This window comes from Tiliqua scincoides, chromosome 4 (genome assembly GCF_035046505.1).
Source record: "Tiliqua scincoides isolate rTilSci1 chromosome 4, rTilSci1.hap2, whole genome shotgun sequence".
Lineage (NCBI taxonomy): Eukaryota > Metazoa > Chordata > Lepidosauria > Squamata > Scincidae > Tiliqua > Tiliqua scincoides.
The window spans coordinates 105,147,602-105,171,124 of record NC_089824.1 but is presented as its reverse complement, the minus strand read 5'-3'; the positions used below and the strand labels follow the sequence as shown (position 1 = coordinate 105,171,124).

The 23,523-nt window shown below is 42.4% G+C and overlaps 3 protein-coding genes and 1 pseudogene across 3 annotated transcripts; all 4 read right to left on the bottom strand.

Moving 5' to 3' along the window:
- Positions 1-258: 258 nt before the first annotated feature.
- Positions 259-6,638, bottom strand: LOC136648408 (protocadherin gamma-A10-like). The gene is made up of 2 exons (XM_066624516.1): positions 4,221-6,638; positions 259-282 (listed from the first exon to the last, which is right to left on the bottom strand). Exons 1-2 carry the CDS (start codon positions 6,636-6,638, stop codon positions 259-261), a joined length of 2,442 nt encoding a protein of 813 aa, XP_066480613.1.
- A 4,472-nt stretch (positions 6,639-11,110) lies between these two features.
- On the bottom strand, positions 11,111-13,546 carry LOC136648407 (protocadherin gamma-A6-like). Its single transcript, XM_066624515.1, has one exon. It carries the CDS (start codon positions 13,544-13,546, stop codon positions 11,111-11,113), a length of 2,436 nt encoding a protein of 811 aa, XP_066480612.1.
- A 5,973-nt stretch (positions 13,547-19,519) lies between these two features.
- LOC136648406 (protocadherin gamma-A6-like) lies at positions 19,520-21,955 on the bottom strand. Its single transcript, XM_066624514.1, has one exon. The coding sequence runs from the start codon at positions 21,953-21,955 to the stop codon at positions 19,520-19,522; it is 2,436 nt and encodes an 811-aa protein (XP_066480611.1).
- Positions 21,956-22,871: 916 nt separating this feature from the next.
- On the bottom strand, positions 22,872-22,988 carry LOC136649912 (5S ribosomal RNA; annotated as a pseudogene).
- Positions 22,989-23,523: the final 535 nt, after the last annotated feature.

Genomic DNA, 23,523 nt, shown 5'->3' with positions numbered 1-23,523 from the left:
GCCCTCAGCACCACTGGGCTTAGGAATGGGCTGCCTGGCTCTGTATTTTAGGATCTGTACTGGAACTGCCCAAACTACTGAGCATTTTTCTATTGTAAAGTCCACTTTCAGAAATCCTTATTTAAACCGGGACACTGAATTTCAGGAAGTGAAGAATCAAACTGTTGAGGATGAGTATATCTGTGATATGAGCCATAGGTGAAGAAGAATAGTAAAACAAGGTATGTCTGATTCAGCCAAAAGAAGAATAGATAATTCCTAGTACATGTTGGTACCACTGATCTAGAAGTAGATGCAAGAAAATATCAAGAAACACTGGCACTTTTTAATATTTCAATCAAAGAATTTCTTAATTACTCAAATGTCAAAAACAACTAAGCACTATTTGATTCTAATTCCCACCTACAAACATTCCTATTAAATAAACTAGCATATGGAGTCATAAGTGTTGCAAGGCAGAACAGCAACTCAGATAAGCAACTCAGAACGACTTGGTACACAGGTATGAAGGTTCACAGGCTTTTATTGAATTGTATACAATTGGTCCACGGGACTCATGTCCAAAGCATGGACCCCATCTGAACGCTGGTCCTTTGTCTGAAAATCTAGACTTCTCATTCGCTGAAAGTTATTCATCATAAATGGGGTTAACTCTTCATAGGCTATAGATAAAATATCATTTTCACAGAAGATAGAAAATAGGTGGGCAACAAGTGAGCAAAACCATTGATTGGCTCTTATTTACATATAGGTGGGGTTTCACCTTAAAACTTAGCCAAAATTACACAATTTCCAAAAGTTTTCAAAAACAGGTAGGGTTCGCTGGAACATCCTTATTAAAGAAAACACAAAAACACTTAAACACGGGTGTGGAGATCCTATTCTGGCAGAACTTCTGATCCATTTATTGGCATATATTCCCTTCAGACCCTTCCTAATTAGGATGGCCTTGCTTGAGCCACCTATCTTATCTCTTCTGCATCTCTCTGCAGTGTTTTAGTAAAACACTGTGGGCCCTCTGTAAACCTCTGCGAACCAAAGTCCATTGAACTTCTTTTTAACAGTTTCACTCTTAATTCTATATGACTATTGTGACCAGTTACTTATTAAGGGGTATAGTGGTGTATATCCTTTGCTAAGAAGTGACCTCTTCCCTTTTAGTGGTTGCCTAGCACCTGTTAAAGTGTAATCTCTTTGAGCTAAGGCTTCATCCAGCTTCTCGTGATTTTTCATATATTTTAACATAAAACAAGCCAAACTTCCTCTGCATCACATTTTCTTTTTAACAAATCCTTCTCCCGTTTACCTTCAAACAAGTTATTCAGACATTACATGTACTAGGCCTCTCTTTCTCTCTTTCTCTGCGCAAACCTGCACCAATCCTTCTAAACATTCATTTCTCCATTTCAGTTGCAATTCAAAGACTGATTCTCCAGGATGCTCTCACTTATCTAATTAACTTCTAAATTTGTCCTTTGCAGGTGTCTGCGGTTAGCTAGCTTGACGCTATAGTTTGCCAAAAAAAACCTTGCCAACTGATAAGCTTTTCTTGCAATGTTTCCATTTATGTGTCTTCTCAGCATTGGGATGTCCTTGGCGAGTCATGTACTTCTGCCAATAATGAAGCCTATCTATCTTTGCCTTAGATACAACTCCCTTTTCCAAATCCTTTGAGGCCCAAAATCCCGGCTTCTGTGAAACTAGCAAAACAGCTTCTAAAAATAATTCTTTCAAGCAGTTTTTACCATTCTCTGTGTTTCCATGCTTTAGCCAGACTTTTAAGCTTTTAAGCTTTTGTTTCTAAAATCAAGCAGCTCTCTACCATTGTGTGTTATGCTATAATATCTCTGGGATATAAGGTTTTTAAAATAATTCTTTCTACTCTGCTTATACTTTACTGGACTATCCAGTGACTTTACAGTCTAGGGTCAAAGGTCACCGTGCCTCAATAAGTATTGGAGGGACAGGGGTCTGAGGAAAGAGGTTTTAATTTTATTTTAGAATGATAAAAATGATTTAAATAGCATTATAAATTATAACCCATTGATTGACTGATTGATTTTCAACCACACATATCCTGCTTTTCAATTGAAAAGATAAGTACGTCACAAATTTTTTAAACAGCATAATGCAAGCACAACACTTAAAACATGTCAATTTTAAAAAATCTTACTGAAATAGCATAGTTATCACCATGTGTTGTCAGACTAAAGATGGACCACCTTTGGAAAAGTCTTCCAGAGACTTATCATTCCATCCAAAAAGACAACATATGCACTGAGCGGCTTACTGACAACACCATTGTTGCTTCTGAAATATCCATCTCCAGATCATATCAAATATCAGCTAACACCAATATGTCTTTGGGTGTCAAGGTACTTGAAAGGTGGTGGTGACTCAACTAAACAGGGGAGTGTGACTTTCTGCCCAATCCTACCTAAATTCCTGCACAGCGATGCAGTGGCACCAGCACAGCTTCTGCATTCCCTGGGGGAGTTTTGGATACTAGAGACCTTCTAGGGATTTGGCATGTGCCACCACCACTAAACCCGCCCCCTTCTGGGCCCGATCTGCCCATCTCAGCCTCACTCCACCTCCTGCCCTCCCCCATTCCACCCCCCATGCACTGGGCTTACTTGTTCCATCAGGCCTCCCAACATCTGCCAGCATGCACAGGAAGGCTCTGGCCTTCCTGCCAGCACACCAGTAGCTTGCAGTGCCTCAAAGCACTTCATAGCTGCTTTGTGGCAGCCTGTGATGGCAGAATGTGTGTTCCACTGGTATTATTTTCAATAGAAGTGAGCCTTTTGTTGATTATTCTGGACCATTCTACAGATGTTGATACTATTGACCATGGAATCCCTTCCTTAGCTATCAACTGCCTGGGTGGAGAGTTTGGGTCATTGTGCTCTAGTGGTTCCACTCATATCTGGCACATAGGTTTCAGAACTTGTTGTTCCATGGCATTAACATTAAAGAGTACTATGAAGTTCCATTCTTCCCCCACCCCACTCCATGGTATTTAATAACTAAATGAAATTCCTAAGAGAGGTTATTCAGGGATGTGGAATGAGGTGTCATCAATATAGATTTGAAATGCAGCTCTACTCCTCTTTTTCATTTTCACTACATGAGGGAGTGGATGTCTTAAATAGGTGTTTCAGGTTGGTAGTGGGTTGGGCTACCTGAAAAATGGAAGCTCAATCCAGACAAGACTCCTACTGATGAGGAGTTTACTTGACCAGGATGATGGTGTTCAGCCTGTATTGCACTTCCCCTTAAGCAATAGGTTTCCAGGTTGGGGTGTTTTTAGTTCTACAGATATCTAACGGGCACTAGGGATTTAAGGCACATTTCATGAACTTTGGTTGATGTGCCAGTTTCTCCTTTTTCTGGATGATCCATGTTTTAGTCACATCAAGGTGATGCATTCTGCCTTTGAAAGGTGTTTGGAAATTTCAACAGATCCAGAATATAGCAGCAAAGCTATTGATGTACATGAAAATAAACTGCAGTAGTTACCAGTATGTTTCTGGGCACCATTAAATGACTTTGGAGCAGGTTGTCTAAGAAACTGTCTGCTGCCATATTCAGGTTTTCTTATTGCAGCTTTTGGTTTCTTTTTAAAAAATTAATTTGGTTTTCTTTATTGGATTTTATGTTTTCCCATCAAAATTACAGGGTAGGTGCATTCCAGATTACTATCTGGGGCTATTGTAAAAAAAATATTACCTGTACAGTCACATGTTAAATATATTTAAACATGGTGTTCAGCAAGAACAAAATATCAAGTTACAATTAAATAATACAAATATGATGTTCTTCCTTTATTATAAATTCCAGCAACGTACCAGAAAATATGGGTACTGAAATCAAAAGAAAGTATTCTGCAATAAGTATCAAAGTCACACATATCTGAAATACAGTCAAAGCCAAAATGCAGCATTATGATAGGAATGGTCCAAGAGAAAGAATTGATGGAGCAAAATGTCCACAAATATACTGATAATTACAAATAAAAATACAATTTAAAAAATTAGCATACCAGGACTCTTATCTGCTCTCTACTGTTTAAATTAACATCCTCATCTGATAGGATAAGATCTCCTACCTCAAACTACTGGAATGACCTGTTTTGGAGGGGGTAAAATGGTTTTTCCTAGAGCCTGCAGTGAGAGAGACCTCATGGCAGTAAGAAAATGAATAAAAAACAAACTCACCTGCTCTGTAACTTTATCAATGCTTGAATCTTCCAGAGTTACTAAAGGACCTAATTTAACAGGTGCTTGCTGAGGTGTCAAAGTATCTCCACAACTTCCAATGGGAAAAATAATTTGACTCTTTCGAGAGCAGGTGGTTAGTGAACCCTCAGGACAATAAGAGTGAAGAAATGCGCGGACTCCATCAATACCCACAAACTGTGAAACTGGAACACCACTGAAATTCACATTTCCTGAGTCAAACAGCTGCTGTGAATTTTTCCAGTTGCGCAACCTGACGGCCAGTAACACAAGGAGGAAGGTGAAGAACAAGCAGGAGACAAAAGCCACAGCTACCACCAGGTAGAAGGTGATGTCAGACTGCGGATCTACAGGGGCTGAGATGCTGCTCAGGTCTGAGAGGACTTCAGGGATGCTGTCAGCCAGCACTACGGTCACGGTGACTGAGGCAGAGAGAGGTGGCTGCCCATTGTCCTTCACTAAAATCACCAGGCTTTGCTTGAGAACATCTTTCTCCAGAAAGAACCGAGTTGTCCTGATCTCCCCATTGTGGACTCCTATAGTGAAGAGGCCTGGCTCTGTGGCCTTGATCAGCTGGAAAGAGAGCCAGGCATTCTGGCCAGAATCTGCATCCACAGCTACCACCTTAGTGACCAGGTAGCCTGGCTCAGAGGAGCGAGGGGCCAGCTCTACTCCAGTGGAGCCATCAGTGGGAGGGGAAGGGTACAAGATTTCTGGAGTGTTGTCATTCTGATCCAGGATGAGGAGAGTCACTGAGACGTTGGAGCTGAGTGGTGGGGAGCCTCCATCCTGAGCCTTGACCTGGAATCGAATCTCCTGAAACTCCTCATAATCAAAGGAGTTCAAGGCATAAATGGCTCCAGTCTCAGAATTAATGGAAAGGTAGGTAGAGAGGAGAGATTCACTTCTGAGATCTTCAGTGATGGAATATGCTATTCTGGAGTTCTCTTCCCAGTCAAGATCATTTGCTTTTAAGGAAAAGATCAAGGCTCCTTTTTGGTTATTCTCAACAATATAGAAAACATAGCTTGATTCTTTAAAGAGGGGTGGGTTATCATTTGTGTCTAGAATGTGCAGCCCAATAACAGTGGCTCTATTAAGAGGGGGTGCCCCTTTGTCAGACACTGTGATAGTGATGTTGTAGTCAGCTGTCTGCTCCCTATCAAGGCCGCCAAGCGTGATCAAACTATAAAAATTATCCATGGATTTCTTCAGTTGAAAAGGGAGGCTTCTGGGAATTGAGCATGTGACTTCCCCATTGATTCCTGAATCTTTATCTTCTACATTTAAAATGGCTACAACAGTGCCGGCTGGTGAGCTCTCAGGGATGGAATTGCTGAGAAATGTAACTGTTAATTCGGGTGCATTATCATTCAAATCTGCAACTGTGACCTCAACTTTTGCCCTATCAAACAATCCTCCAATATCCTCAGCTTGCACCTCAAATTCATAGAAAGCTGATATTTCAAAGTCAAAGTTCCCCATGAGTGTTATTGTACCAGTTGTCAAATTTAATAGAAACAATTGTGAATCCTTCTTTGAGATTTTCTTGAAGGAATATTTCACCTCTCCATTGCTTCCTTCATCCAGATCAGTGGCACTAACTCTACACACTGTGGACCCCTTAGGAATATTCTCTTCAACGCTAACTTCATAGACACGTTGGGTAAAAACTGGGGCATTGTCATTTGCGTCTAGAACAATGACCTGAATGTGCACAGTGCCAGATCTTACTGGATCCCCCCCATCAACTGCTGTCAGGATCAAATCATAAACTGATTGCTCTTCCCTATCCAGCATTTTTTCCAACACCAGCTCGGCATACCTGGCACCATTTTCTCCCATTTGTACTTCCAGAGAAAAATGGCCACTGCTTGTGAGTTGGTAGCTCTGTATAGAATTCACCCCCACATCTGAGTCTTGTGCTTCAGGAAGAGGGAACCGGGCCCCCTTCGTAGATATTTCACTGATTTTCACTTCCTTTTCTCCTAGAGGAAAGTGGGGAGCATTATCATTTATGTCAGTAACTTCCACTTCAACTCCATACAGTTTCCTTTTACTCTCAACAATTACCTGAAAATTTAAGAGGCACTTGACTGTCTGTCCACAGATCTCTTCTCTGTCTATTCTCTCAGAGGTCTGCAAGTGGCCACTGTTGTAGTTCAAAGCAAAATACTGAATCATACCTGCCCTGGTCAGAATTCGGAGTTCACGGTCTGAAAGATGCTTTCCGTCCATCCCTAGATCCTTTGCGATGTTCCCCACAAAAGAGCCTTTTTGTATCTCTTCAGGAATGGAATAGTGGATCTGCCCAGAAACTGCCTTCCAAATAAGCAGCATTATTGTATATTGCAAGATTCCTCCTTTGCAGCTCCACAGCTTCAGTGTCTCTCCCATTTTCTTGCAGCAAAATGAAGTCCAGTGGTTCTGTCTAAAAGAAGATCTTGTTTTGTCCTGCTTTTAGAGCAGTTGCTTTTAGAGTTTAGTTGCTTCTGTTTCACTCTCTGTAAAATCTACTCATCTCCGTCATTTGTGCTTGTATATTCAATAACTGCTAGGCTGGGCTTTCTGGATCTTCTTTGAATTTCTTCTCCTTTTTGGTAAACAGCGACACCCAGGGTCTCAATCCAAAATTGCAGATTGACTGCAATAGTATTCTTTTCAATCATCAAGATCTTGCCATCTTCATTTTTATTTATATTCTGTTCAATCGAGCTTCAGGGCTACGATGAATCCAGAGAGCAATGGTCTTTTTTAACCAGTGGGTCAGAGCAGGATAGTGAGTTCATCTCTACTGAAGCTAAGCTTCAATTTAAACAAAAAAATTTAATGCAACTGCTTTTTTAAAAATGTAGTTTAAAATATATTAAATAACCAAATGCATTAAAAAAAACAACCTTGCAGGTCAAGTCTATGCATGCCTACTGAGAAGTATGCCCCACTGCATTTATGGAATTTACTCCCAGGTAAGTGTGCATACATTGCAGCCTATTTTGACCAGAGCAGTTAGGATTGCACCTGAAAATGTTTCTTTTCTAAATCCTGTGAGACAATCCAGCTGTCTTGCATTGTTCTCCCATAGGTTCTGTGGCCTATCCAATGTTTCTTTTAAGTTCTCCCTACCCACCTGTGCATGAAGACCAACATTGGCTGTAGGTAGGTCAAGGGGGAGGGGAACAGGAACTATGGAGTGCTCAGTGATGACATCATTGTCATTGCCAAGCTCCAGAGTGCAAGAAAGAAGCTGCACAGTTGTGCATTTTAGAGGGAAGGCTGGTCAAACCCATAATTTAATAAAATTATGGGAAAGAGAAAAGAAGTGGAATAAAAATCATAACTAGTGGAAGTACTGGGAAGGAATGTTAGATTAGAACTTGAAGCTGAAATTTATGTCTGGAAGGTACAATTGGCATGATACAGCAAGGGTGACCTGCAAGTTGAAACAGGGTTCTCTGTGGGAGTTTTCACTAGTGAGTTGAAAATTTTTGCTATCCTTCCCCACTTCTGAAGGCACCCCACCTGCAGTAGCAGATGCCAAACATATTAGCAACACCAATCTCCTCATGGAGGGAGGAGGAGAGAGCCAACACAACTTAGGGCCCAATCCTATCCCCCAGCATTTTACACTATGCAGCCACACTGACGTATACTGCATGCTATGGTGGGGGAGGTTAACCAACACAACCAGGTAAAGGTATAGGTCTCCTTTGACCTGTGCTACTTATTTTGCTGGCATAGGTCAGAGGAGAGGTGGGAGGGGGGGTGCATCAGACTGAAAAAATTGGGATAGGATCCTGGTATGCACTGCTGCCACAGAGATTCCTTTCTCATCCTTGCACACCCCTTGGCAGGCATGTGGGGCCTCCAGCCATTTGCACTGGCGGTTCCAATGCAAACAATGCTGACACAACACTTCAAGCACTGAAAGAGGGCTTACAACAGTGGATTGGGAGATCCACTGCTGTGGGCCCTTTATAGGATTGGGCCTTTCGTCAAGGCAGCCTTTTCTCCCACTATGCATCACTTGAAATGTGACCAAAAAACAACAATGTTGACATAATTGTGTGTGTGTGTGTGTGTGTGTGTGTGCATGGTTCTCAAGTGCAAGTGTGCAACTGCAGGTGTGGAGCCTTCTGCCAAGTTAAAAAAAATCTCTTGATTGGGACCAATATTTGGAATTCCACTATACTGTTATCCGTTTGTTAAAGGTCAACATATTTATGTCTATTTTAAAATGCAAGGCACAACATCTTGCTATATTATTATGTAATAATTAAATGTTCACTGCAAAAGAAACACAGTTGCTAATACGCACAATATTTTAGACATGTAACATATCTATTATCTGGTAGTAATATTAAAATTAACTGTATACAGTGAAGTGATGAAAAATATTTATATTGTGAGGTGAGGGGTCAGAGAGCGACACTCTTCTGTATGCATCATACATATTTCAGGCACTTGAAGCCCCTATGTGAACTATTTATCTCATTCCCAAAGTTGAAATTGTTTTAAAAATCACAGCGAATTAGCTTCCAGCCTCCAAAATGCTCAACTTAAATCCAAAAATCACTACAATAGCATGTTTTTACTGAAAACAATTATCTAAATTTGCTATATACACCTGTCTAAAAATAGTTGCAACCAAATAATCCCAAGGGACACAATGATCATGTCCATAAAATACAATAATTGGCAAATATATTTCGGTAATTGGTCAAATGCCACACTGGATTTACTATTTTGAAATCACACAAATATCAGAAGAGGATGGTTATATAAGTACCATTAAATGGAAAACATGTAACATGATGGTATTAAGGTGCTAAATGACTAGGGACACAATCCTAACTGTGCCCTGGGCTGGTGCAAGTCCCTTGCGCCGGCCCAGGAGGATTGCAAATGTGCCCTAAAGCATGTTTGCACCTCCTCGTGTGTCAGCTGGGCCGGTGTAGGAATGCACACCAGCTCACAGAGGCTGTATCCAGCCTCTGCGCCAATGCAGAGAGGGAAGGCTGCATGAGCTGAGCTGAGCTGAGCTGACACAGGAGTTTGGGGAGGGTGGGGAGGAGGTATTCCAGGGTGGGGAGAGGGCAGGCAGAGAGAGTTCCAGGGGGTGAAAGGGCTGTTATGCAGGATCCCAACTCCGTTCCCTGAGCAGCATGGAGCAGCTTGAAGTTGTTCTGTTCTCCTTGGACTTGTGCCACCTTCTGAGGTGGTGCATGCCCGTGGAGACCCATTGGGGCTGTGGTGGATTACCTGGGGGTAAGGGGAAGAGTTTCCTTTTGCCTCCGACTGAGCTGCAGACAGCCCCAACCTTGCACTGGATATAGCGCAGGCCTGCCTGTTCCAGCACAAGATAGAATTGTGCCGCACATGTTCTAGATGTAGATGCAACAAACTAGATGTTACATGACATCTGCATGTCTCCTAATGAATTTTTTAAAAAATTGAGATTGCATTAACACTGTTTGCAATCAAGAGTCGTTGAGGACTGGAAGGGTTGCTTACTCCTTTTTCTTCCTGCTGTCTATCAGTTCAGAATTGCCCCACACCACCATAATGCATAAGTTTGGTCCTAAGAAGCAATCTTGGAAAGGGATACTGAAGCTGAACAAAAGGTCTAATGTACCTCTTCCTGTGAATACTATTGGCTCAACATTTACCACTGCAAATATTCCTCAATGAATACCCTGTGCTATAAAACAGTATGTTTCTCCATCATCCACGTTCAACTAGGCAACTCCATCTCCAACTAGGTAACCATCGCTGGCGGACCTTTGTGAAATTCTCTCAATCAGGAAAATTAGTTAATAAATGTAAAATGTACATTGGGCAGTATCTAATGCCGAATTACTGAATGTCAACAAATTTTGTTTCCAAGTTAGTTTCCAAGTTAGTAGTTCCCAAACCTTTAGCACCAGGACCTATTTTTTAAAAAGAATCTCTTGGGACCCACATATAACTTTATGAAACTAAAAAAAAGATCTACAAATTACTCAAGCTTCTGTTTTTATCCTTTTTAGTGGCGGGGGAATATTTGTTGAGCAACATGTCCATTGGATCAGGATCATTCCAGTGGTGTTGCTTTCCCCTCAAAGGTTGCCCTCCAAAATGGACCAAGTCATGGTTGCCTACTAAGGAATAAAGGCACACATACTGTAACAGTGCTGCATATAAGAACTGTTTGGGATTATCGGCCATGGTCTATGAAGATTTTCAATACTTAATGTTTCCTAATTCAAATCAGCTTGTCAGTTTCACAACATACCAAAAATCAGGTCCCGACCCACTGGTGGGTCTCGAACCACAGTTTGGGAAAAACTGGTATGACACATACAGACCAATCATATCACCTCAACAAAAACTGGGTACTTTTCAAGAAACTCATTCCACACATTCAGGTATGAGTCAACCACTGTTGCCACTTGTAGCACACATTAGAGAACCTATCAAGCTTAAGAACATTTGAAACTGCCCTAATACTGAGCCAGGCGATTGGTCTATCTCGCCCAGTGCTCTCTTAATCTGATTGGCAGCAGTTCTCCAGGTGGTCAGGCAGAATGGGATCATCAAGAGCCCTTCTAGGAGATCCTGAAGACTCAATGTGGAACTCCATGAAAATGTTATGCCCTACTGAGCAACCACATCTCCCCACAAAGTTGGTAATAAAAGAAAGTAAGAGATAAAGTTGGTAGTAAAAAGTGTGAGCAGCTGAACCCACATATTTCAAAATTGGAATAACACAGAAATTCACACCCCCAGTGGCAAAAATAATAGTCACTAAAGAAAATGTTGATGCAATGTCACAATATTGCACACAAGGATGAAAACCTAATTTGTTTAAAATTAAAATAAAACAGAAATATTTATAAGCTTACCTCATTGGTCACAGCGTCCTCCTTATTTGTGTTCGAATCTCCTAAGATTAACAAGGGATTTGTGTTATTGGGAGCCTGCTGTGGTGTCAGGGTATTTGTACAGCTTCCCACTGGAAAAAATATCTGGCTTTTCCGAGAGCCTGAAGTCAAAGAAACCTCCCGGCAATAAGACCGAAGAAATGCCCGGACTCCGTCAATGCCCACAAACTGTGAAGCTGGAACTCCATGGAAATTCACACTGCCAGAGTCACACAGCTGTGAATTTCTCCACTTGCGAAGTCTCAGTGCCAATAACACAAGCAGGAATGCAAAGAAAAGGCAAGACACAAAGGCCACCGCAATCACCAGATAGAATGTGAGGTCTGACTGGGGGTCTACAGAAACTGCAATGTTGCTTAGACCAGTCAGTATGTCAGGGATGCTGTCAGCCAGCACCACTGTGACTGTGACTGAAGCAGAGAGAGATGGCAGCCCATTGTCCTTCACTAAAACCACCAGGCTTTGCTTGAGGGCATCGTTCTCCAGAAAGAACCTGGTGGTCCTGATCTCCCCAGTGTGGAGTCCTACAGTGAAGAGTCCTGGTTCAGTGGCCTTGATCAACTGGTAGGACAGCCAGCCATTCTGGCCAGAATCTGCATCCACAGCCACCACCTTAGTGACCAGATAGCCTGGCTCAGAGGAGCGAGGGGCCAGCTCTACTCCAGTGGAGCCATCACTGGGAGGAGAAGGGTACAATACTACCGGAGCATTGTCATTCTGATCCAGGATGAAGAGGGTCACTGAGACATTGGAGCTGAGTGGTGGGGAGCCGCCATCCTGGGCCTTGACCTGGAATTGAATCTCCTGAAACTCTTCATAATCAAAGGGGCTCAAGGCATAGACAACCCCTGTCTCTGAATTAATGGAGACATAGGAAGAGAGAAGAGAGTTTCTCACTTGGCCTTCAATGATGGAATAACTTAATCTGGAGTTCTCTGCCCAGTCTGGATCCTTGGCTTCAAGAGAAAAAATTGAGGCTCCTCTTGGATTATTCTCTGGGACATAAAAACTGTACACTGATTCTGCAAAGACAGGAGGGTTGTCATTTGTGTCTAGAATGTGGAGTGATAGAAGGGTAGATGCAGAGAGTGGTGGAGTCCCATGATCAGTAGCTGTAATAGTAATATTGTAGGCTGCCACCTGCTCCCTGTCAAGGTCACTGAGTGTTACTAAACTGTAAAAGTTATCAGTGGATTTCTTGAGCTGGAAAGGGAGCTTGTCGGGAACTGAGCATGTGACTTCACCACTGATTCCTGAGTCTTGATCTTGTACATTCAGAAGAGCAATCACTGTTCCTGTAGGTGAGTTCTCACGGATGGTATTGATGAAAAAGGTTGTGGTTAATTCAGGCGCATTGTCATTCAGATCGATGATAATAACAACAACTTTGGACCAATCACTCAACCCTCCTCCATCCTCAGCTTTAACCTCAAATTCATAGACAGATGATTCTTCATAATCAAGGTGCCCCATCAGAGTTATTGTTCCAGTTGTTGAATTTAAAATAAATATTTTGGAGTATTTCTCTGTGATTTTTTTGAATGAGTATTTTATATCTCCATTTAGTCCTTCATCCAGATCAGTGGCTTTCACAGTGATCACAGAGGATCCTTTAGGTATGTTCTCCTTGACACTCACTTTATAGACTGGTTGGGTGAAAAGTGGTGCATTGTCATTGGCATCTAAAACAATGACTTGGATCTCAGCAGTGCCAGATCTGACTGGATCTCCTCCATCAGTAGCTGTGAGGATCAAGTCAAAAACAGATTGTTCCTCTCTGTCCAGAGATTTTTCCAGCACCAGCTTGACATGACTGGCACCATTTTCTCCTGTTTGAACATCCAGAGCAAAATGGCTGCTCCCTCTGATTTGGTAGTTCTGTATAGAATTCATGCCTAGATCTGGATCTTGTGCTTCAGGAAGAGGAAACCGGGATCCAGGTGTTGATACTTCACTAATTTTGAGTTTCTTTTTCTCTGATGAGAACTTGGGGGCATTATCATTGATGTCAGTAATTTCTACTTCAACTCTATAGATCTCTAGTTTGCTCTCAATAACAACTTGGAAACTTATAATGCACCTTTCTACTAATTCACAGATTTCCTCTCTATCTATTCTCTCAGAAGTTTGCAAGTGACCACTGTGGAAGTTAAAAGTAAAATACTGAATCGTACCTGTCCTGGTAACAAGCCGGAGTCCATGCTCTGAAAAGTGTTTTCCGTCCATTCCTAGATCCTTTGCGATGTTCCCCACAAAAGAGCCTTTCTGCATCTCTTCTGGAATGGAATAGTGGATCTGCCCAGAAACCACATTCCAAAGAACTCCCAATATGAGGCATTGCAGAGTTCCCTCTTTACCTCTCCACGGTTTCTGAGTTTTTCCCATTCCTTTGCAACAGCAGAGCTGCCTCTAGTTCTGGTTGCAATTGATATTCTCTAAAATAAAGGTTGCCTCTGTTACAGTCCTTGCTATGCCGGTACGTGTATAGCCTGTCGGTTGTTTTGCTCTCTATCTGTTACAGAAATGAAAGGTTGGGTTGCTTGAATCCTTGAGCGCACGTTTGTGAACATGGTGAACAGCGACACCCAGAGACTCAACTGAAAACTGCATGGATTTTTTCCTATCACGTTGGTCTCATATTTGCATTTTAAACATCTGTTTGCTTACAATATGGTCAAGAAAATAATGTGAGTTTCACCAGTGTCTAAGGGCCCAATCCTATCCCACTTTCCAGTACTGGTGCAGCCACAATGCAGCCCCAACGTAAGGAAACAAATGTTCCCTTACCTTGAGGAGGCCTCTGTGACTGCCTCCTCACCACAGGATGCAGCACATGCCCTATTGGCACAGCTGCACCTGTACTGGAAAATTGTTCAGGATTGGGCCCTAAGTCAGTAAAAGTTGCTCTCAAGCAACAGTGTTTGTGCCCCAACACCAAGTAATACGGCTTCTGAGAAATTACTGGCCTGCTAACTGATAATTACCAAAAATCAGAATGATTGTTTGTCCATCCAGAGACCTCTGCACATAAAATACTGTGAACAATATATCTATATATAGGATCTATATAGCCATTATTAGAGAATGGGAGAGAGTGGGAGAAAATGGTTTTATTTTTTCATGGATTTCAGTGTTTTCCAAAGTTAGAAATGCACAGAGCAGTGTTACTTTTTTTATTCAAAATTTTTGTTAGAATTATGAATGATAATCACTTTTAAAGCATAGTTGATAGGTGATATAGGTGGTATAGTACCAGCAGATGCAGCCACAGTCATTATCCATGCTCTCCCCATAAGAACATAAGAACAGCCCAACTGGATCAGGCCATAGGCCCATCTAGTCCAGCTTCCTGTATCTCACAGCGGCCCACCAAATGCCCCAGGGAGCACACCAGTTAACAAGAGACCTCATTCTGGTGCCCTCCCTTGCATCTGGCATTCTGACATAACCCATTTCTAAAATCAGGAGGTTGCACATATGCATCATGGCTTGTAACCCATAATGGATTTTTCCTCCAGAAACTTGTCCAATCCCCTTTTAAAGGCATCCAGGCCAGATGCCATCACCACATCCTGTGGCAAGGAGTTCCACAGACCAACCACACGCTGAGTACAGAAATATTTTCTTTTATTTCCCCCTATTAAATAAAAAATAAAAACCACACAAGGTTTTGCAGATTTTATGGTTTTTAGTTTCTTTTACAAAAATGGTAAGTGCAGAAAGCAGTGTTATGTGTTTTTTATTTTATCACCATTTTCACCCATCTCTACCCATTATTATTTTTCACCTGTTTTAATAAAATTGGTCACTCAATGGAGCTTGTTGGCTAACTATTCAGTCTGATGATCCATGCAAGAATTTGCATTATTGCCCAGCAGATAGATCTATAACATGCTAAATTAAATAGAATGTTTTTCATTGATCTAACTGTCAGCCCAGTCCTGAGCTACCCAGGGCTCAGGGGTGCAGCAGCACCGAAAATGGCTGTCACCGCATCCTGTGCACTCTAGGCAGCCACCAGCAGCTCCTCAGGAGGAGGGAACTTCAATCCCCTTCTCCTGGGTAAACCGAGTGGCCCCACAATGGGGCTACTCAATTCGCTGCCAACCAAAAGGTTGGTGGTGAATCATGAACCTCCATGTCGGGTGGTGAGCCCAACATGGAGATTCTGGATCTCGTGAAGCTGTGCTCCACTGGTTCCACCTCCTTTTCTCCCTGCTCCCTCCCCCCAAAATGTCTCCTCCCCGCCCCCTCCCCGCCCTCCGCCCCTCCCCCCTCCTTGGAACACCTCCTTCCCGCCTGTCCCCAGGCCCTCACTTACTTCACCACTGCTCTGTGGTCTGCGCGACTGCTGAGCAGCAGAGCTCCAGCAGCCATCCGGCACTAGCCCAGCGCCAGCCAGCGCTCACCTGGCAATAGGGCCCACAAATGTGCCTTACGGCAAGTTTGTGACAGTGTGCCGATGGTAAGCCGACGCGCACTGTTCAGGATTGGGCAGTGTGTCATTTGCCTTATCAAAGATTAAATAAGAGGGTTTTAAAATTATATAATATTGCTGGGTGTTTTCCCCATCAGCCACAAATCTGGTCTCTGTGTGCAGATATGTAAAACACTCATTTTTCCCAGCACACAGGCGTACACATTTGGTCCCTATTGCGTATAGGCAACATTGGGCTGAAATGGTTTAAGTGTACTTTTTCTATGCATAGATACATCTATGTGATATACATGAAGTAGGTGTCTGAGGTAGAATCTTTTGTTCAAAGGTATGCAATTTTACACGTTATTAATAGAGGGACAGACCAATCCACTATATCTCTTCATGCAGTGATACAGTGGTGCCAACATGGTGTTCATGTATCCCATGGGTGAGACCGCAGCTGCTCAGACTTGCACCAGAGATATCACTGGTGAAAGTCTGCATTGACCCATGAAGGTGGATCAGGCCCAGGATGAAGGTTAGGATTCGGTGGGCACCATTGCCACTGAACCCGCCTTTCTGAGGCCCGATCTGCCTATATCCTACCCATTCCATACTCCCCCACCATGTTCCATGCCTTCCCCACCTCCTTCTTGACTGCTTGTTTGGCTTTACCTGCACCAGCAGGCATCCTTGGTCTATCTTTGCAAGGACCTAGAGCTGGCCACTGGCCAATTGGTCCTTACAGTGGCATCCAGTCCCCACACTCTGTGTTGCCTTTTGATTTTATTTTGGTTGTTCTAGTACTGGTAACTTTTTATGGTTATATTTTCCTGCTGCTCTGTATTTTATCTATTGCTCTTTCATTCTTTAACAACTGGAGATTACTGCGGGTTGTCTGGATACTAGTTTTACACTTTTAAACTGTTAAAATTGTGCATTACTTTATACACTGTGCATTATTTTTTATTTACTGTTTAGATATTTATGTTCTATGTTTATGTAGTTTTTATGATTTTATATACTGTTTTTTATATTTTGTAAGCCACTATGAGTGCCCATTCAGGAGAAGAGCAGTTTCTAAATTGAATAAATGAATATTATCTTAGCATAATTCAGGGCACAATCCTAATCAACTTTCCAGCACCAAGGTAAGGGCAATGCAACCTCAAGGTAAGAGAACAAACATCCCCTTACCTTGAAGAGGCCTCTGTGACTGCTCTGCCCCACCCCAACTGCAGGATTCAGCACATGCCCCATTAGCACAGCTATGCCAGCACAGGAAAGTTGGTTAGGATTGAGCCCTCAGTGATTGTATATGGAGAGAGCAGTTGCATGCCTGCCATAGACTTCTCTGGGGCAAATGCCCCCTTCGCGGGCTGCTAGGACCCCGCGGTAGCCTCTCTGAGGCTCCCAATGGGGGCAGAAACTGTGCTTCCAGTTTGCTGGAAGCACAGTTTATAGCCCCAGGGAACCTCACAGAGGTTTACCCGGCATGGGAGGAGGTTGCGTGAGGCTTTGTGAGCCTCTGGTAAATGGGGAGGGGCAGATTTCTGCATGGAGGCGGTGGTAATAGCCTGCAGGAAGGGCGCCATTGCGGAGCTTTGCCCTCAGCACAGGGCTGCAGAGGTCTGCGGCTGGGAGAGAGAGATAAAAATGTAAAGGTGGGGCTCTACCACAGAATAATATATGCTGCCATACAACATTTAAATCTCCTAATTCATAAAAAGTTATTAATCAACATTAACTCATTGCCAGTTTTTTTCTTTTTAAAGTACTGTCTACATAGTCTTGTAGGTCTATTACAAGTCCTACATAGTCTTGTAGTCAGTTTGCAACTGAATTTAGTCTCTGTTTGCCCAAATAATTTCAATCCCCAATCATATATCTGCAAGTATGGAAAAAAAGGCAGATGGTATGTCCTTTTTTATATCAACTTGATCATAAAATTAATAGTTAAATGTAAAAAGAATTAAGGTGACATGTTTGCGATTAGAATTATTATATTTGACAATTTGTACTAATTTTATCGCCTTTAATGTACCAGCACACCAAGGGACCACACAGCATTTCCACATAAGCAAGATGTTGTGCGCTTCGCCCTCCATCACCATTGATGCCACTTAGTGTTCATTATTTTCTGCCTCTCCTTGCCTTCAAGCGCACACTTAACCTGGTCCATGGGTTGTGACCTCTTTAATTAGAGAAAAGGCAAGCCAATCAAGTCCATCAAAAACCACCAGCTACCAGACACACTGACTTCCTCAAATTCTTACTTTACACCCTTGGCAGCCAACTAATCTTGTTCTCAGAGATGTTTGGTGCGTTAGCAAGTTGCTGCCTTGTCAAGAAGAGAATTTAGGGGAGATGCAGCTTCCTTCAGTCAACATAGCCATACCTCCTTTTCCCTGGCTGGGCTGCATGAGGCAGTGGCCAGCCAGGAGTGCCCTGAAGCCTCTATCCCTCTGAGAGACAGAGGCAAAATTTTCTCAACCCATACTCCTCATTACTCTCCCCATTTTGGGAAAACATCAAGTAGGGTGGAAGTATATTATCTGTCCTGAAAGCAAACGCCTTTTGGTGGGCAGGAGATGCACTCCCAACTCAAAACCACTTCCATTATCCTTGAGAATTCATGCTCATTTTCACACTGAGCTTATTTTCTCTTGTCATTTAAGCTAATACCACATGCTAATGGGTGTCTGATGGTTACTGGGCAGCAAAAACGTGTCACCAGAAAGAAAAAAAATTAGGTAGCATTTTCATGCCACATTGTTTGCACTGGAAAGCAAATGTAATTTAGTAATTTGACAAATTTAGTAATTTGACATGAATGCCAGCCAATGCCTGGCACTGACTAACATGGACAGATAAGCAATGTAAGTGTGGAACACATGTGAACCCAAACCACAGTTGACTTGTGGCATCCACCTCTTCAGCATGATCATTCATCATTCCGTAGGTGGCCCATAATCACCAGAAATTTCGTTGCAGAGTATCGGGATTTTCATGCAAGGACCTTAGTTGTTCTTGAACCCTTTGAATGAACAGAACTGGTAGCAATCATACAAAGTGCCATTTTCATGCGTGTCAACAGGAATAAGATTGGCATCTACCATTCTAATTATATTGCGATGCATTTTGGAGAGAGGCTGGTAGGAGCAAGGGACTTTAGTGGACCCGGAAATGGGACTTTAATCCCTAAAAACAGCCATGGAAGCTGGAAACAGAACTGTTATGGCGTGAAGCAGCAGGAGCCCTGATTTTTTAGCTTTTTTTCTATTTCAAAGGCATTTTAAAATGGAACCCAGGATTCGGTGGTGTTTGCAGTGAGACAAATGTGCAGATGCTGGATGCGTGGATATAACGGGTCCAATGTAATCCAGAAAATACATTATATACTGTATAACACAGGCAGACCTGTCACATCACCTCAACAAAAATTGTGTGCTTTTCAAGAGATTTATTCCACACATTCAGGTATGATTCAACCACTGTTGCCAGTTGCAGCACACATGAATGAAACTGTCCTTAGGCTTACGAGCATTTGGAACTGTCCTAATATTGAGCCAGGCAATTGATCTATCTTGCCCAGTGCTGTGTACTCTGATTTGCAGCAGTTCTTTAGGTACTCAGGCAGGGAGGGATCTTCACTACCCATTCTAGAAGATCCTGAACACTGACTGTGGAACTGCGTGAAAATAATATGCTCTACTGAGCAACAACATCCTTAAACATAGGTTGGTAGTAAAGCGAGTGAGAGAGAAAGTTGATAGTAAAATCCACAGCTGAACTCACAGATTGCAAAACTGAAAAAACATTAAAATACAAACTCCCCGATACGAACAAATTTCATTAAAGGTGTGGTGCAATATCACTATATTACAAACACAGATGAGGAACTTGATTAGCTTTAAATAAAACAGAAATACTGAAATTTACAAGCTTACCTGATTGGTCACAGTGTCCTCCTTATTTGTTTTCGAATCTCCTAAGATTAACAAAGGATTTGAGTTATTGGGAGCCTGCTGTGGTGTCAGGGTATTTGTACAGCTTCCCACTGGAAAAAATATCTGGCTTTTCCGAGAGCCTGAAGTCAATGAAACCTCCTGGCAATAAGACCGAAGAAATGCCCGGACTCCGTCAATGCCCACAAATTGTGAAGCTGGAACTCCATGGAAATTCACACTGCCAGAGTCACACAGCTGTGAATTTCTCCACTTGTGAAGTCTCAGGGCCAATAACACAAGGAGGAATGCAAAGAAAAGGCAAGACACAAAGGCCACCGCAATCACCAGATAGAATGTGAGGTCTGACTGGGGGTCTACAGAAACTGCAGTGTTGCTTAGACCAGTCAGTATGTCAGGGATGCTGTTAGCCAGTACCACCGTGATAGTGATTGAAGCTGAGAGAGGTGGCTGCCCATTGTCCTTCACTAAAATCACCAGGCTTTGCTTGAGAACATCCTTCTCCAGAAAGAACCGGGTTGTCCTGATCTCCCCAGTGTGGAGTCCTACAGTGAAGAGTCCTGGTTCAGTGGCCTTGATCAGCTGGTAGGATAGCCAGCCATTCTGGCCAGAATCTGCATCCACAGCCACCACCTTAGTGACCAGATAGCCTGGTTCAGAGGAGCGAGGTGCCAGTTCTACTCCAGTAGAACCATCAGTGGGAGGCGAAGGGTACAAGATTTCAGGAGCATTGTCATTTTGATCCAGGATGAAGAGAGTCACAGAGACATTGGAGCTGAGTGGTGGGGAGCCGCCATCCTGGGCCTTGACTAGGAATCGAATCTCCTGAAACTCTTCATAATCAAAGGGGCTCAAGGCATAGACAACCCCTGTCTCTGAATTAATGGAGACATAGGAAGAGAGAAGAGAGTTTCTCATTTGGCTTTCAATGATGGAATAACTTAATCTGGAGTTCTCTGACCAGTCTGGATCCACAGCTTCAAGGGAAAAAATTGAGGCTCCTCTTAGATTATTCTCTGGGACATAAAAACTGTACACTAACTCTGCAAAGACAGGAGGGTTGTCGTTTGTGTCTAGAATGTTAAGTGATAAAACGGTAGATGCAGAGAGTGGTGGAGTCCCATGATCAGTAGCCATAATAGTAATATTGTAGTCTGCCACCTGTTCCCTGTCAAGGTCACTGAGTGTTACTAAACTGTAAAAGTTATCAGTGGATTTCTTGAGCTGGAAAGGAAGTTGGTTGGGAATTGAACATGTGACTTCGCCATTGATTCCTGAGTCTTGATCTTGTACATTCAGAAGGGCAATAACTGTTCCTGTTGGTGAGTTCTCGTGGATGGCGTTGATGAAAAATCTTATTGTTAGTTCAGGTGCATTGTCATTCAGATCGATGATAATAACAACAACTTTGGACCAATCACTCAATCCTCCTCCATCCTCAGCTTTAACCTCAAATTCATAGACAGATGATTCCTCATAATCAAGGTGACCCAGCAGAGTTATTGTCCCAGACGTTGAATTTAAAAGGAATATCTTGTCTTCATTCTCTGTTATCTTTTTGAATGAATACTTTATTTCTCCATTTAGTCCTTCATCGATATCAGTGGCTTTCACAGTGATTACAGGGGATCCTTTAGGAATGTTCTCCTTGACACTCACTTTATAGACCGGTTGGGTAAAAAGTGGTGCATTGTCATTGGCATCTAAAACAATGACTTGGATTTCAGTAGTGCCAGATTTGATTGGATCCCCCCCATCAGTAGCTATGAGGATCAAGTCATAAACTGATTGCTCCTCTCTATCGAGAGATTTTTCCAACACTAGTTCAGCATGCCTGGCACCATTTTCTCCTATCTGAACATCTAGAGCAAAATGGCTGCCCCCTCTTAGTTGGTAGTTCTGTATAGAATTCATGCCCAGATCCCGATCTTGAGCTTCAGGAAGAGGGAATTGAGATCCAGGTATTGATACCTCACTGATTCTGAGTTTCTTCTTCCCTGATGCGAACCTTGGGGCATTATCATTGATGTCTGTAATTTCTACTTCAACTCTGTAGATCTCTAATTTGCTCTCAATAATAACTTGGAAACTGATTATGCACACTTCTGCCCTTGCACAGATTTCCTCTCTATCAATTCTTTCAGAAATTTGCAATTGCCCACTGTTGAAGTTAAAAGCAAAATATTGAATCGTACCTGTCCTGGTAACAAGCTGGAGTCCACCTTCTGAAACATGTTTTTCATCCATTCCTAGATCCTTTGCGATGTTCCCCACAAAAGAGCCTTTTTGCATCTCTTCAGGAATGGAATAGTGGATCTGCCCAGAAACCACATTCCAAAAAACTCCCAATATGAGGCATTGCAGAATTCCCTCTTTACAGCTCCACAGTTTCTGAGTTTTCCCCATTCCTTTGCAACAGCAGAGCTGCCACTAGTTTTGGCTCCAAAGCCTTTGTGTCTGCAATTGATATTCTTTAAAATAAAGATTGAATCCTTTACACTCCATGCAATGCCGGTAAATGTACATCCAATCGTTGCTTTTGCTTTAGCTGTTAGAGAAAGGCTGTGTTCTTTGAATCGCTGAGTGCATCTCTTTGCGAACCTGGTGAACAGCGACACCCAGAGTCTCAACTGAAAACTGCAATGATTTTTTTCCTGTCATTGTTGGATCATACTTGCATTATAAGAGTCTGTTATCCTTCAATATGGTCAAATCTACAGAATCTACAGAATATGCTCTGAATCTACAGAAAAATTGCTCAGAAGCAACACCAAGCAATATGGCTTCTGGGAAATTCCTGGTCTGATCTCTAATAGAAAAATTTAGACTGATTGTTTGTCCAAGCAGAGACCTTTGCACATAAATAGTGTGAATAATATATCCGTGTATATAGATATACATGATCTATATACATGTCATACGTCAGCTATGTTAATAAAGTCAGTCAGTCAGTCAGTGGAGCCTGATGGCTTACTACTCATTCTGATGCTCCATGCTAGAACATGCTTGCATTGTAGCCCAGTAGATGGATCTATAACCTGCTAAATAAAACAGTTCTCAATGATGTAATGGTGCCACTTGCCCTATTCAAGCTTAAATATGTAGGTTTTTAAATTATATAGTACCACTGAGTATTTTCTCTATCAACCATGGATCTTGGCTCTGTGTCCAGATGTGTTTAATATTGCTTAACTTTTCTATGTATAGATATGCCCAAGTGATATCTATGGGATAGGTATGTCCAAGGCAGAATCAAAGCTATGTAAATACACATTATTGTTAGGTTGGTTGGCAACCTTCAGTCTCGAAAGACTATGGTATAAGCCTACAGCACCCAGTATTCCCAAGCAGTCTCCCATCCAAGTACTAACCAGGCCTGACCCTGCTTAGCTTCCAAGATCAGATGAGATTGGGCATGTGCAGGGTAACAGTTGCTGCCATTATTGATAGAGGGACAGCCCAATCCACCTTAACTCCACCTTAAATTGACCTGTGAAGGTGGATTAGGCCCACAAAGGAGTTTAGGATTTGGCAGGCGCCGATGCCACTAAACCCGATCCATTTTCTGGGCCTGATACACCCTCAACTCTGCACCATCTCCTCCCTGTTCTGCACTCTCCTGTCCCTTTCCACCCCTTACCCATCTCCCTCCTGACCTCTGCATGGCCTTACCTGCACTGGTGGGCATCCTCAGTCTGTCTTTGCATGGACCCAGTTGCTTGCCACTTTTTGTGGCTCCCAGGCTGTGTGCTCTAGCAGTGTCACCTTCTGATTTATTTTGGTCCTTTTAGTAAAGAACATTTTGCAGGCCTCTTTATGGATAAGTTTTTCTGCTGCTCTGCATTTTATCTGTTGCTCTTTTATTCTTTTATCACTGCTGCTGGTTGTTTTTAAACTATTTTTATATTTTAACTTATATAATTTGTTTTTATGTTCTGTTTTATTATACTGTTTTTATACCCTGTAAATGTTTT

Bases quoted from the DNA above. Each gene is read 5' to 3' on its own strand.
- LOC136648408 (XM_066624516.1), bottom strand. From the start codon at position 6,638: ATGGGAGAGACACTGAAGCTGTGGAGCTGCAAAGGAGGAATCTTGCAA. The intron at 283-4,220 runs GTGAGTTTGTTT...ATCTACTTCTAG, and splicing joins TTGATAAAGTTACAGAGCAG to ATCAGTGGTACCAACATGTA.
- LOC136648407 (XM_066624515.1), bottom strand. From the start codon at position 13,546: ATGGGAAAAACTCAGAAACCGTGGAGAGGTAAAGAGGGAACTCTGCAA.
- LOC136648406 (XM_066624514.1), bottom strand. From the start codon at position 21,955: ATGGGGAAAACTCAGAAACTGTGGAGCTGTAAAGAGGGAATTCTGCAA.